This window comes from Schistocerca piceifrons, chromosome 6 (genome assembly GCF_021461385.2).
Source record: "Schistocerca piceifrons isolate TAMUIC-IGC-003096 chromosome 6, iqSchPice1.1, whole genome shotgun sequence".
In the NCBI taxonomy this organism is placed as follows: domain Eukaryota; kingdom Metazoa; phylum Arthropoda; class Insecta; order Orthoptera; family Acrididae; genus Schistocerca; species Schistocerca piceifrons.
Window position 1 is genome coordinate 503,136,721 of NC_060143.1, and position 15,944 is coordinate 503,152,664.

Here is a 15,944-nt window from a genome sequence, read left to right on the forward strand (position 1 = left end):
CACAAACTTCTCTTCTCCCCAATCCTATTCAATACCTCCTCATTAGTTACGTGATCTACCCACCTTATCTTCAGCATTCTTCTGTAGCACCACATTTCGAAACCTTCTATTCTCTTCTTGTCCAAACTGGTTATCGTCCATGTTTCACTTCCATACATGGCTACACTCCATACAAATACTTTCAGAAACGACTTCCTGATACTTAAATCTATACTCGATGTTAACAAATTTCTCTTCTTCAGAAACGATTTCCTTGCCATTGCCAGTCTACAATTTATATCCTCTCTACTTCGACCATCATCAGTTATTTTACTCCCTAAATAGCAAAACTCCTTTACTACTTTAAGTGTCTCATTTCCTAATCTAATCCCCTCAGCATCACCCGATTTAATCTGACTACATTCCATTATCCTCGTTTTGCTTTTGTTGATGTTCATCTTATATCCTCCTTTCAAGACACTGTCCATTCCGTTCAACTGCTCTTCCAAGTCCTTTGCTGTCTCTGACAGAATTACAATGTCATCGGCGAACCTCACAGTTTTTACTTCTTCTCCATAAATTTTAATACCTACTCCGAATTTTTCTTTTGTTTCCTTTACTGCTTGCTCAATATACAGATTGAATAACATCGGGGAGAGGCTACAACCCTGTCTCACTCCTTTCCCAACCACTGCTTCCCTTTCATACCCCTCGACTCTTACAACTGCCATCTGGTTTCTGTACAAATTGTAAATAGCCCTTCACTCCCTGTATTTTACCCCTGCCACCTTCAGAATTTGAAAGAGAGTATTCCAGTTAACGTTGTCAAAAGCTTTCTCTAAGTCTACAAATGCTAGAAACGTAGCTTTGCCTTTTCTTAATCTTTCTTCTAAGATATGTCGTAAGGTTAGTATTGCCTCACGTGTTCCAACATTTCTACGGAATCCAAACTGATCTTCCCCGAGGTCCGCTTCTACCAGTTTTCCCATTCGTCTGTAAAGAATTCGCGTTAGTATTTTGCAGCTGTGACTTATTAAACTGATAGTTCGGTAATTTTCACATCTGTCAACACCTGCTTTCTTTGGGATTGGAATTATTATATTCTTCTTGAAGTCTGTGGGTATTTCGCCTGTCTCATACATCTTGCTCACCAGATGGTAGAGTTTTGCCATGACTGGCTTTCCCAAGGCCATCAGTAGCTCTAATGGAATGTTGTCTACTCCCGGGGCCTTGTTTCGACTCAGGTCTTTCAGTGCTCTGTCAAACTCTTCACGCAGTATCTTATCTCCCATTTCATCTTCATCTACATCCTCTTCCATTTCCATAATATTGTCCTCAAGTACATCGCCCTTGTATAAACCCTCTATATACTCCTTCCACCTTTCTGCCTTCCCTTCTTTGCTTAGAACTGGGTTGCCATCTGAGCTCTTGATATTTATACAAGTGGTTCTCTTCTCTCCAAAGGTCTCTTTAATTTTCCTGTAGGCAGTATCTATCTTACCCCTAGTGAGACAAGCCTCTACATCCTTACATTTGTCCTCTAGCCATTCCTGCTTAGCCATTTTGCGCTTCCTGTCGATCTCGTTTTTGAGACGTTTGTATTCCTTTTTGCCTGCTTCATTTACTGCATTTTTATATTTTCTCCTTTCATCAACTAAATTCAATATTTCTTCTGTTAACCAAGGATTTCTATTAGCCCTCGTCTTTTTACCTACTTGATCCTCTGCTGCCTTCACTACTTCATCCCTCAGAGCTACCCATTCCTCTTCTACTGTATTTCTTTCCCCCATTCCTGTCAATTGTTCCCTTATGCTCTCCCTGAAACTCTCTACAACCTCTGGTTCTTTCAGTTTATCCAGGTCCCATCTCCTTAAATTCCCGCCTTTTTTCAGTTTCTGCAGTTTCAATCTGCAGTTCATAACCAATAGATTGTGGTCAGAATCCACATCTGCCCCTGGAAATGTCTTACAATTTAAAACCTGGTTCCTAAATCTCTGTCTTACCATTATCTAATCTATCTGATACCTTTTAGTATCTCCAGGATTCTTCCAGGTATACAACCTTCTTTTATGATTCTTGTACCAAGTTTTAGCTATGATTAAGTTATGCTCTGTGCAAAAGTCTACAAAGCGGTTTCCTCTTTCATTTCACCCCCACAATCCATATCCACCTACCATGTTTCCTTCTCTCCCTTTCCCTACTGCCGAATTCCAGTCACCCATGACTATTAAATTTTCGTCTCCCTTCACTACCTGAATAATTTCTTTTATCTCGTCATACATTTCATCAATTTCTTCATCATCTGCAGAGCTAGTTAGCATATAAACTTGTACTACTGTAGTAGGCATAGGCTTTGTGTCTATCTTGGCCACAATAATGCGTTCGATATGCTGTTTGTAGTAGCTAACCCGCACTCCTATTTTTTATTCATTATTAAACCTACTCCTGCATTACCCCTATTTGATTTTGTATTTATAACCCTGTAATCACCTGACCAAAAGTCTTGTTCCTCCTGCCACCGAACTTCACTAATTCCCACTATATCTAACTTTAACCTATCCATTTCCATTTTTAAATTTTCTAACCTACCTGCCCTATTAAGGGATCTGACATTCCACGCTCCGATCCGTAGAATGCCAGTTTTCTTTCTCCTGATAACGACGTCTTCTTGAGTAGTCCCCGCCCGGAGATCCGAATGGGGGACTATTTTACCTCCGGAATATTTTATCCAAGAGGACGCCATCATCATTTAATCATATAGTAAAGCTGCATGTCCTCGGGAAGAATTACGGCTGTAGTTTCCCCTTGCTTTCAGCCGTTCGCAGTACCAGCACAGCAAGGGCGTTTTGGGTAATGTTACAAGGCCAGATCAGTCAATCATCCAGACTGTTGCCCCTGCAACTACTGAAAAGGCTGCTGCCCCTCTTCAGGAACCACATGTTTGTCTGGCCTCTCAACAGATACCCCTCCGTTGCGGTTGCACCTATGGTACGGCCCTCTGTATCGCTGAGGCACGCAAGCCTCCCCACCAACGGCAAGGTCCATGGTTCATGGGGGGAGGATAGGTATATATAGGAAAATATAATAATAAATATTATTATCATTAAAAAAAATAATAATAAATATCTCTCCCTCTATAAAACACGCACACACACACACACACACACACACACACACACACACACACACACGAACACACACACACACACACACACACACACACACACACACACACACATACATGCACATACACACGCGCACATTCACAAAACAGTTGAATCAGAGAACTGAAAATGTTGGTAATACTTAGAGAAACAAATCAAACTCTGTATTAAAAAGATGACAGATACAGTGATGTGTAGCGTTAAAAGTGAACTGAAAGTGAACTGTAAGATGTCCACCTAGTTGCCAGATGAAAAAATGCAGTTTGCTTAGAAGCAATGAATTAGAAGTGACCTGTAAGTACCTTTCCATTTCATAAAATATGTTAAGGAACTGCTTTTAAAGCTATAACCTAGATGAGAAGCCATTACCTATGTGTAAAAATGGACAAATCATGTAATATTTCAGCACACTCACTGAAGATGCCTTGTAATAAAGGCGAAACTCGTCTGGGTGCATAAATAAAAATAAAAGTTTCGACGTGCGGCATTCAAAAAAGGCGTTTTCTTTGAAACAGCTGCAATTTATATACAGCTGCTGCTAAAATGGTCACGTGTTATATCAATAAATTATTCGTAATTAGAGCTCTCGACAAAACATCATCCTCTTGGCTTCATGTTTTATATATGATGAGGGAAGCACGCTGGTAAAATTTCGGCTCCCACAAACGGCCTAGCTTGAGAATGTGGGCCACGTAGTGAAAGTATGCATTTAAGCCCTGACTATACTAGTGCGCACTGAGTGTTCGTCACTCACTCTGCCACAATGCAGCCACTTCAAGCCTAAGCGAGCAGTACATACATAACCTCGACCTACTGGCTACCCACGAGCTACAGTGCAGCAGTTCCTGCATTTGAATGGAAAGACGCTCAAATTGAAACGGTTAAATATAAAATGGCGAGAGCTAGTAAAGGCGTGACTGACTAAGACCATTATTTTCTGGCTATCTCATATACAAATGGAGATGTATGGGCTTTCCTTTGCGCTCTTATTTATACGTTTCAGTTCCATTGCAGACATCATAGACAACTTTCCAAATGATGATGCGAATAACGGACTGACGTTCGATGCTTCTTTACAACCTCCTATGGTGGTAAGGACAATGGACGCTAAAATGAGGAAGTTAGAGATGATGAAGACTGTTATAAAAAATTTTAAAATATTAGTAATAGCTTAGAATGATAGTAAAGGAGTATACGAAACAGTCTGTCACTTTCTGAAAGATTAAAATGAAGAGAACGTTTCAGGGACCTTAAGAAGATTTTTTAATTACTATGACGAAAACGATCTGTAAATTAGCATAAATAGGTTTGAAAGTGATGTACGCGTGTGCAGATGTTTTCAAAGGTGAACATAACTGATCTACATAAATTTAATGCCGTATGCTACAATAACGTGACGGTACACGACGTTAACATATTGAGCAAAGGGACCCTAATTTTTTTTATGTAATCTGTTACATGGGTGTACGTATACAATAAGAGTTCTATTGTGATGCGAAAGGTGACCTATCTTACTTCAACAAAACATCTAGGTATCATTACGAAACAGTCATATTTACTGTGTGTGAAGAAATTTTCAGCTACACTCTAGCTGCAATGCCTATGTGAGTTTTCGATGGACAGAATATGTACAAGCGTAGTTTCACTTCATAAGTCACGCATGGTCGTCCTTATTATCAAAAAGAGACGAAAGCAGACACACTCGTGCAGTCTGTATGTCAGTAATACTATATAAAGCTACACAATATGCCAACCGGTATCTGCAGATCGACACCTGCTGCCCCCTCCGTTTCTACTTTTTAAAAAATCGACGTGCATACTAGGGGCAGGAGATGAACAAATTTTGTTCTATGGGGGTCATATTTTAGCAGACAGGTCATTTGATAGACAAGGAATGCTGATGGATGTCATGAGAAGACGTGTCTTCCAAAATTATACAAGAATACAGTAAATTAGTTTTCATACGGTAATAGTTTTCAGGTTACAAACCCTTGTCAGTGAGTGAAGAACATGGAACTAAAGAGCCTGCCGTTTCCGGAATGACGATAAAACCAGGTATAAGAATATTGCCTACTGGTTTAAGGTTGTCACAAGTCTGGCTTTCTCCGGATTTGTCTACGCATCGACGGCATCCAAGGCTGTCTATTGCCGAGAGGGACTGTCTGACATACGCGCGGACTTGTTTCTGTTGTTGGAGAAATTAGAATGATTGACAACATCACAATAAACACTCTTGGCTAAACGCGGGACTTCCATCTTTCAGGTGCTTAACTAACGAAACACGACTGTGACTCGTCCTCACAGCTTTACCTCCACCAGTAAGTCATATCGTACCTTCCGCAGTTCGCAGAAGCTCTCCCTCGAAACTTGCGAGACTAGCACTTTGGAAAGAAAGGAAATTGCTGAGACATGGTTTAGGGAAACTTTGGGGGATGTTTCCACAATCGAATTTTCACTCTGCAGCGCAATGTGTGCTGATACAAAAGTACTTGGCAGGTTAAAACTGTGTGCAGGACCGCCATTCGTAATCTTTGCCGTCTCCGGGGAAGTATCCTGACGACTGAGCCAACCTTGCACTACTCAGGGCTTCTCCTCACAGCTTTACTAGCGCCAGTAGCACGGAAGGCAGGGCATGAGGTGCTGGCGGAAGTGAAGGTGTGAGGAGGGATCGTCACTCGTGCATCGGTAGCTCGGTCCGTAGTGCATTGGCCGACGAACGGGAAATGTCACTATTTCGAGTCTCAATACGACGAAAAGGAGTATTGTGCCAGTTAGCTGCGTGTTAGTGAACACGCCATTACAGTGTGAAAGTTTCATTCTGCATGAAATACTTAATTTTAAGCAAGCTAGTAATAAATGATTTGAAGGTGGTGTGCCAACTACTTTTTGTTGGTTAGTTCGGCGTTTGCAGAATGTCATTCGCAGAACTGAAACATATTTTACCATTGTAAGCTTTGACCTCAGCGTCCAGTGGAAGGCAACAGTGGAAGGTTCGCTTTTATTTCATCGTCAGGACCTCTCAACGTATTCATCACTACTGTAGACAATACACATTATTCAGTATCATCATCAGCATGAACTGTTAATATGCCATGAATCACCACAGATCCTAAACACAATATCAACACATTTAATTACATAAGACGCTTAATGTAACTGTATCATAGTAACTGAAAATAATGTTGAGGTCATCTCGTATAGTTGCCGTCTTGGCTCAGATCTTCTCTCAAATCTGTGCTATTAGCAGCATCAAGTTTGTGTTCTACGCACAATAAATACGAACTTTTCATTTCGCAAACTGACTAGCCAAATGACATAGCAGTGTTTTCAGCAGCCGGAGATATAAAATATAGTTATATATGGCTGTGTGGATTACGTGAATTTGCTTACTTCGCAGTAGTAACCTGAAACACATTACTAAAATCGTGAAATTTGTGGGTTGGCAGATTTTTGAGTAAGAACTATGTGGCTTTGCTCCCAGTATCAAGAAACTTTAATAATGGCTATTCTGTCCTCCAGACAAAAAATTGTATGCTTCAAGATTTAACGCAACTTGCGCACCTCTTGGCACTCTGAGTAATATTGGTTTTCTGTACGAGATGTGATTTACTGCACGTGAAAGGTTGCACACATATCGTCAAAATTTTCATTTCCGTAATTCTTCAGTGGTTTCCTGGTTGGATGAAAACGATTTTTAGTTGTGTACAAAGAAATAGCACCAAACTCTCCGGAAATCTCGTTTTCCTTTCCAACATCCTCATCGGACTCAGCAGCCTTATTCATTTGGGGTGTTTCTCTGTTGTTCCAATATAAGACTTGGTGTCACTTATTTTTTACCTAGCTGAAACTTCTTTCATACATGTCTACCTAGTACTGCAGTCCACTGCGAACACAGTGGCGTCTTTCATGTGGTAATTTGCCATGTCGACCTTGCCACAGGATAAGGCAAGAAAGTTCTCAACCGAAACGAAGAGGTTTGGCAGCACTGCAGATCAGCAGTGTCAACAACTTTGACGTGAAGTCTGTAGTGGCGAGCAGTAACACAACTAACAGCACAGCTGTCCTTGTCTGTCCCACTCTGGGCTTCCGCGGGGCAACGTTAGTTTCAGCGGTAAGGTTTGAATGTAAGAATACATCTGAAATGCCTCGCTTCAGGATTCCTCGTCAAAGTTTGTCCACGTTCTCCCGCTACCAGGAGCTGCCCTGCAGGCGCTCGCCGCCAATCACAGACCACTCTACCCGTGAGATCAGTGGTACCCAAAGTTGCTATGCGTACTTTCGGAGAAGCACAGTGATGGAAGTGCTGGCCACTATCAAACACTCATCATCCAAGTTTGAGAAAACCACTAAGTGCAAATATTTGATTGATTTGTGTGTTACGGCCTGATATCTTCACTTACTAAATGACTAAATTTATTTTCGTTATTCAGCATTGTTATTATGCTGCATAGATATTAAGTAAATAAGTGCACAAAATTTTAACAGTTTCCAATGGTAAAAATACGTTGCATAGACCGCGCGTTTGGCTAACTTTAGGTGACACAACGCTGTCTATGAAATGTAGCCTGTATTTAAAGCTAGGAAGAGAGATATCTCTCTGCATTCTCTAGTTATTGATTTGTGTATATACGAGATGGTTGATCAAGGTTCCTCGAATCCTTCTAAGTGCGGTGAGAAATATTTTGTTGTAACAGTAGTATTTCATAAACAGTTCAAGGTACTGAAATGAGGTATTTTGCACACGATAGCATTCAAAGAGGCACAGTCCTTACGACATTATTAACGCTGCAAGAAACAGTGAGTAAAGATAATAATTAACACTTTGGATACCAAGCCTGAGTATATCTTGGGCCGCAACTATGTGTTAGAAAGACTGCCACAGAGTATAGATCGGAAGCGATTTTCTCCATGCGCAAGCCACCTACTGCTCGAAAATTGGGCTCATTTCGTGTGAAAACTATGTACAAACGTCTCACGACTTGCCTCTTGATGACCCTGCCGTCTGCTGGCAGTTTCTAGAATTATTTCGAAAGAGATGTTAGTGAAGGTAACAGCTGCTGTCACGGCTGAACCAGCATGAACCAGTGCAATTTCATTCGTTTACCTTTCAGATTTCGTACATTTCTGCAATTCTGGAACAAATTCGTCACGATTTTTCTGTGAGCAAGAAGTTATCGAAGCTGAAGGGAGAGGAACCTTAAAAAAAACTCACCTCGCACTTTTTCTTTTGAGGATGATTGTAGTGAGGCTTATCTTTGCTTCAATATTTCTAATCTGCCTAAGGACTAAGGTAAATATTAAATATAAAACGAGGAGTTTGGTCCTTCATTTACATATGTACCAATAAACCTATAAAACCCACAAAACTTACCGTTTTCCTAGGCCCACTGTTCTTCTAAGGGGTCCGTGTTCAAAATATTAACACAGATTATGTAAGTAACTTAATGTATGAGAATAAGAAACTTACAGCACTTTTTGGGAAAACTAATGGCCTAAATACCAAAATGGACAGAGACATCCACAGACATTATACCCATGTGTCATAAAGGTGTCCAATACCGAACTTAACCCTCCAACCACGAGGCATGGGCAAAAATTTCCTCTAAATTTTTATTTTATTAAAAAATTATAACAGACATCCTTTTGTATTTGGGGGCATATTTCTGCTTGTCTTTTACCGTCTAAAGCACTATACCGTACGCTTATGTGGTTAAAATTTTAAAAATTGCTAAAAAAAGGAAAAAGAAATTTTGTGTCCATGAGCACATTTTTCCTAGGGCTGGTTTTACATGCGACCACAATTTCATTGCCTTCCCTACAACCAGCAAACCACAACGAAAATTGTCTGTAAATATCTCTTTTATTAAATTTGACTTGGGAGCCTCGAATGAGAGTTTTACAGTGCCTTCTTGTGATTGTAATTGTCAAATTTCATTTTCATTGCTGATTACCAGCTATTATTTTCAACAGTTTGTCACACACACTAGAGCAAATGCCTTATTTGTAAAGTAGATCTTCTACAATGAATATTATAGAACAGAATGACATAGAAATTTTTGCTGAACTTCTAGTAGACGACGAATTATCAGATTCAGTGATTCTGAGTTAGATCATACAGAAGTAGAAGAGAATTGAAATGAAGAAGTGGAGAACTATGGAGAAACAAACCATGCAGGCAACTCTGCGAAAAATATGTTACAAATTGTGGCAGAGTGTATCTTGCGGAAAATACAAGGCATTGTAAATGGGATTCAGCCAGCGTAGTCCGTGAACATCATGAAATAACTACTGCTGCGAAATTAACAGTTACATGTGAATCTTTCAAGAAATTATTCACTCCTGAAATAGTACATGCAACTGTTGACCACAAAAATTAAGCTGTAAGAAGAAAACTGTCTTCTCCTAGCGTTTCTGAATAAATGCTTAGCTGAAAATTTTAATTCTAATGAAAATTTACCAGGACAAAAATATTTAGTATTACGATTTATGGTCAAATTTATCGGGAAGAGCCGTATTTGGAGGAACTGTGAGTAAGACAAGAGTACATCAACTATTGAAAATTCTTCTCTTTGTTGATAAAGGCACCGAGGCAGGAAGACGTGGAAGTGAAATATTTGCGTCTCTCCTTGAATTATTTGAAGAAATTAAAAGAGATACAAGACATGAACATGATAAGGAAAGTGAGATATCCACTAAAGCTAAAAGTCTGTGGAAACTTGAAGAGCTATACCGACATATCATAATGAACACAAAACGAAAGAAGTGAAGGGGAGGATAGTAGTTGTTACGGATAAACGAGAGTGCAATAAAAAGGCACAATAACACTCTTCACAGAACAACATCATAAGACTAAAGTCAGATCCAACACACAGGGTCCACGTAAAAATGAGAAATGTGGTAAAAGTAACAGAACACAACGTTTATAACAAACGGAAAGCTCATAAAATACATATAAAACGTAATATCCCAACACTGTGTAGCCAGCCAAATATTTGCAAAATAAATGCTCCTGTGTGACACCTGAAATACAGATATCTTGGTCTTACTGGATCTAGAAATAATTACTCTACAATGTCAATCAGAGAAACACTCAAGGTTACAGAAGAAGACCTAGATATTTACGATCAGTCACCACAAGAACATATATCACAGATAGAGGCACTATCATACATTATTACCGGCCAAAATTACTTTGAATTTACTAACGAAATCTTCCTGCAAGAAGAGGGATTGCCAGTGGGAACCACAATATCTAGAAAGTTAGGAGATATCCTCATTAAAAAAACAGAAAACGAAATCTTGAGATAATTGTACTAGGAAAATACAACATACTATAATAATGGAAACAAACGGATTTCATACTCTGCTTGACAGATGTACCAGAAAATAAACTAGGAAAACTACATGCAGAGATACACACTACACAAACATAAGGTTCACTTTAGAGAAAGAGCAAGTAGGACAAATAAACCTCCTAGATACATTCATTACAAGGAAAGCAACCAACGCTCATTGAGCAATTCAGGAAAAACATCACAACGGACACAACACTGCACCAGTCATCTAACCACCCAAAAACGGTCACCATCATCATCATCAGTATTCTGCCAAAAGGCAGGTTTTCACATGGTAGTTCTCCAGGCTGTCTGATCTTCTGCCATCATCATCAAGTCTGCACAATTTAATCTTCCCTTTATGTCGTCTTGTGATCTTGCACCTCCTTCCTCCTCTCAGTCTTCTACCACAAACCAGTCCTTCCAAAGCATCTGCTAGCAAGCACTCCAATTTTAATGAATTGCCCAGCCACTGCTTTTTCCTTTCTCTTTTAAGAGACATTTTAGAGTATGTCCCCCAAATAGTGTGAGCCCTGAAATATATGCTCCACACACTAAACATAGTACCACTTGACAAACAACAACAATAATCAGCTGGACATAACAATTCAGATAAGAAAAATAAGAGATGCTAAGAAAATTTTAAAAAATGCAGAAAAACATGAAAATGAAAACAGAACACCACACAAACTCATGGTCTCAAAACGCAAACAAAAATCAAACTAAAGAACAATACGAAAACTACACACCAAAGGCACGATACAGAAACTCCACAGACAAGCTGGTACACGCTCACATATGGACAGAAACTCATATACAAGTCTGGGAACACCCTTAATAAACAAGGAATAAAAATAGAACATGAAACCAAAAACTCAATATGGGAAATTGTAAAGAAGGAAATTGACAGTTACGTGTGTAAAACACCTAGCATTTACCAACTGCAGAGTAATAGCTGCGATGATCTACACTTACAGATCACCAGTAGTACTTTTCAAATAAGGGGTAAAGGACATAAAGAAGCGTGGGGATACGGCAGCAGACAGTCAGTTTTTTTTTCAAAATGCCTCTTGCAAGGGAACCGCCATCCTTCCACAATTGAAAATGACACGAAAATACGACAGATTCGATAACAAGAAATAAAGCCTGACCGTAGAAGAGAACTTTCAAATGTAAAATGCAATAATCGAGATGAAACAGATCATGAACGAATGGACAAACACCAGTAACCAAATGTTATTTGAAGTGATAAAACGTTGTGGACAACGGACAAACCCCGAGGACACCAGCAAATAATATCACAAGCTATGTAATGTCCACACCTTACATCACCCCCTAAAGTACCACAGAACACCAATAATTTACACACACAGTAGTTAGTACATGTTAGTTCGACTAACAAAAACTGCAATTGCATGTACATACGTACGCACACACACACACACACACACACACACACACACACACACACACACACACACACAGACAGAGACGGAGAGAGATAGAGAAATACATACACACAAGGACAATCAGCGCCATAAATAAAGCGGTTTTTTCGTTTCTCCCTTTTTTAGATCCATAAAACATACATAGGAAAGTGTCCTTCTACATGATTTTAATTTCATGCTTCTTCCACATGTGTGCAAAGTTTGGAATAGTTTCGACAGATAGGAGTGACATGGCGAACCATGAAAAGAGTAACTACACAACACAACTGGTACAAACAACGTGCAGTAATTGAATTCCTAGTTGCAGAAAAAGAACCCGTAATGAACATCCTTTGACATACAAGCGCAGCGTATGGTAGTGATGTAGTTGATAGGAAAACTTTTGGGTGATGTATAAACAGAGTTTAAGTGTCAGGAAGCGCAAGAAATGAGCGCGATAATCAGCGTCATTCGGGACGTCCTGTGACGATCATCTTTACTGTAGCTCAGACTTAACCTCCTCGGATATGCACCTGTTTGGGCCACTGAAGAATTTTTTTAAGGTGATGATAGCGTAATTTGGGGAGTGAAAATATGTCTACAAGCACAGGGCCAGCGCTGTTACCAACAAGGAGTACCTGCCCTAACACAGCACTGCCGTACTGCCAAAGCACATGATGGAGTCGTAGAAAAAGTGCGCATGTAAAAGAAACAATTGCTGACGTTGACACCAAATTCTAATACTTAAGTATGAATACCTTCTGAGAGAAAATTGTGAGACTTTATTTACTGAACGACTGTAGTACAGTTGTCGTTTACGATGAATATGACAATATATGTCTAGTTCGACAAACGCTGCAGGTCCTCACCGTGGCTTCTGTAACGCATTATGGTAAGTTTGGAAAACAAATTTAAAATTTATCGTGCAACAGGTTGATTGCGTCCGACAGCATTCCTCGACGTTTAGACTTTACGGCGCTTCACAGTTTTTGGAAAGTGTCTTCACAGCACTGTGCACTGATTGTGTTTCCATGCTCGAGGAACTCGACGAGCAGAGTGGCCCTGCTGTCGAAGGAGAAAGTCCTCATGAGGGTACGGGACTTTGTGTGGATAGATTTGGATGTATTTGGCGGGGACCATGTGGAATGATTCAGTAGGTGACTTTTCCGCTTTTCATCGCCCTGTTGGAATGGTGTTGGACGGAAACATCATGTTGCATTAAAAGGCCCGCTCCAACACTGCCAATTGGACGACGCCTACGCTTCAGCGATTTCGTAGAGAAACACTGCAAAATCGTCCTTACAGCCCGACTCTTTCACCGTGTGATTTTTACATCCTTGGTGACCTGTAGAAAGACAAGTGTGGACGTTGGTTTCAGTCAGACGAGGAACTGTGAGAGTGGACGTGGTTATTAATCCGTCAGTGGCAGATCGCGTTCTGATCGTCTCTTCTCCTATACTCTGTTCATCACAAGAATGAACGTGAAGTAAATATTACGCCATGCATTCTTCCGCGTTTGCTTGGTTCTCATTGGATGTCGTTTCACGTGGAGCTGAAACCAAGCTGCCACCAGTACAGTAAAGTACGATCATAAGGATATGTTTCATGCTGTGTTACACGCACACGGATTGAGCGATAACGTGGGACAACAGCTTTACCAGTGCATTAAACTTGGACAGCACTGGCTAGCCAGTTTTCCAACTAACCTGCAGTAACGTAAGCTGTTGAGGTTCATATGTAAAAAGAGACGAGCAAAGAAACATTATAGCTTCGAATGTCATTTAATTTTTAAAGAGAATGAAATAATAGTCGGAGAGACTTCAGCACTACCGAGCGCTTCTTAGGTGACCAGACGGAAGGCATAAAATGCACTAATTCTCACCTGTCACAGCATTCTTATTACAAACAAGAGTGATGAAAATTTCTAAATAAACCACTGGGTAATTTTTCTGAGTGAACTGTGTGTAATGGAAAAGCATACTGCAGGGATTTTGCAGTAATGTTGAATACTGAAGCCATTCTTAGCTCCTTCCTGATCCGACCCGAGAAATACATTTCAGTTCTTGAAGTATCACCTGCTACGCTGATAACGAGCCTATCAACAACAGAATCCATTATGCCGACCAGGCGCCGCATTTTCTCGCCTTCATTTATGACGAGTAGTTCTACATCCCGTCAGCATTGGGCTGTGACATGTGAGAAAGCTGCGTGCGTCATTTCCAGTACGTCTGGCAGCTTAACGGTCTTGTTATTTCTCAGGCCAAATCTCGCAACTTGGCTTCAGATCACTTCTGTATGGTTCATATTGTAATGATACAGTAGCAAAGGTAAAACTGCAGCATTTGTGTGATGTAATTGATGCTGTGAAAATGATTGTTTTTCATGTTTCTACGACACTTATCTACCTCTTTGGTATAAAACGATGGACATAGTCAAAATAAAGAGGGCCTGGTCTTTCATGTTGCCTTAAAAAAATAAATTGTTACGTTTCCCAAATTTAAGCAGGTTTTATGAACAGCCTTTCATAAAACATCGATAATGCAGGCATACGGTGGAAAAACTTTTTTTCTGAAAATACCTTATTCTTATGTTTTTTAGGGTGGGAAATCCAAATATAATATTTAAAAAACAGTATCACTCATCATTTCTTCACATTTTACAGTTAAATTTATTAAATTAAGGGATGTTTTAAAGAATTTAACACCTTTTATACAGTTAAATAATTTGAATGTGAGTTGTAATGAATGTAGATGATGGTAGCAGTGCTGAAAAACATTTGCTGCCAAAAAGGTCGATTCTATTTTTGTGCTAACAGATGGTGTTTTGCTAACGGTCAACCCAACCTCACTTTGCCGTTTTCTGTACATGTGCTCAGTACAATGTCTAATCGTGGTTGTACAAACTTTGCTGACAGTTGTTGCAATATTTGTGGTGAATTTGTGATTAAACACTAAAGAAACATTACAGACTTTGTGAAAAAGGTTTATCAATCATACTTTGGATCTAAACTTGGTGATCAAGATAAAACTTGGGCACTGCATAAAGTGTGTTACGTGTGGGTGTTGAACATCTGAGAAAATGGTCCAAAAAGGAGAAAAAAGCCTTTACATCGGCAGTTCCTGTGATATGCAGGGTGCCAAGAAATCATTCTGATGATTGGTACCTCTGCAGTGTTGATATTACTGGTCAAAATTAGAAACATAAGAAGGTAACAAGCTACCCTAACCTTCTGTCCGCCATCCGACCAGTAGGGTTTCGTGTAGATTTGCCAGTTCCTGAACCATCAGATGATTTAAATTCTATTCAAACAGAAGTATTTTCTGATGTACAATCTGATTTACATGAACCAGAGGATGATGAAGTCCATTATTATACAGAACGTCGAGAGCCCAAATTGTTTAATCAGACCAGTCTTAAGGATTTGTTTAGGGATCTGGGCTTAACGAAAGAAAATGCTGAATTGCTTGGCTCTAGATTAAAAGAAAAGAACGTATTGGCAGTTGGAATGAGGCTATACATGTATATAAAGAGAGAGTAGCAATTTAACCAGGTGTTTCCACAAAAAGGTGATTTCCTGTACTGCTCAGCCATTCGTGGTCTGATGTATGAGTTTGGTATTGAATATAAAAAGGAAGACTGGAGGCTGTTTATTCATTCATCCAAAATTAGTTTAAAGGCTGTTTCACTACACAATGGTAACATATATGCATCTGTACCTGTTGGACATTCTGTACACACGAAATAAAGCTACGAAAACCTAGGAATAGTGCTAAATAACATAGGCTATTCTGCTCATGGTTGGATGAGATGTGGCGATCTAAAAGTAACATGCGTGCTCTCTGGTCAGCAGGTGGCTTTACCAGATTTCCATGTTTCTTATGTGAATAGGACAGTGGGGCTAAGAATCAACACTGGTGCAGAAAGAACTGGCCCGTGAGGGAGTCTTTAAAACCTGGTGAGCACAACATTCTACGCAAAAACCTTGTAGATTCAGAAAACGGACTCCTACAACCTCTACATGTAAAGTTAGGCCAAATGAA

General features: G+C 39.8%; 1 protein-coding gene across 1 annotated transcript in view; it reads right to left on the bottom strand.

Moving 5' to 3' along the window:
- Positions 1-6,196: 6,196 nt before the first annotated feature.
- The window catches only part of LOC124803424 (ARL14 effector protein-like), a 48,028-nt gene continuing 38,280 nt past the window's right edge, over positions 6,197-15,944 (bottom strand). The window contains exon 2 of the mRNA XM_047264607.1: positions 6,197-6,252. Coding sequence (XP_047120563.1) covers positions 6,197-6,252 — 56 coding nt within the window. The remainder of the gene's footprint in view (positions 6,253-15,944) is intronic.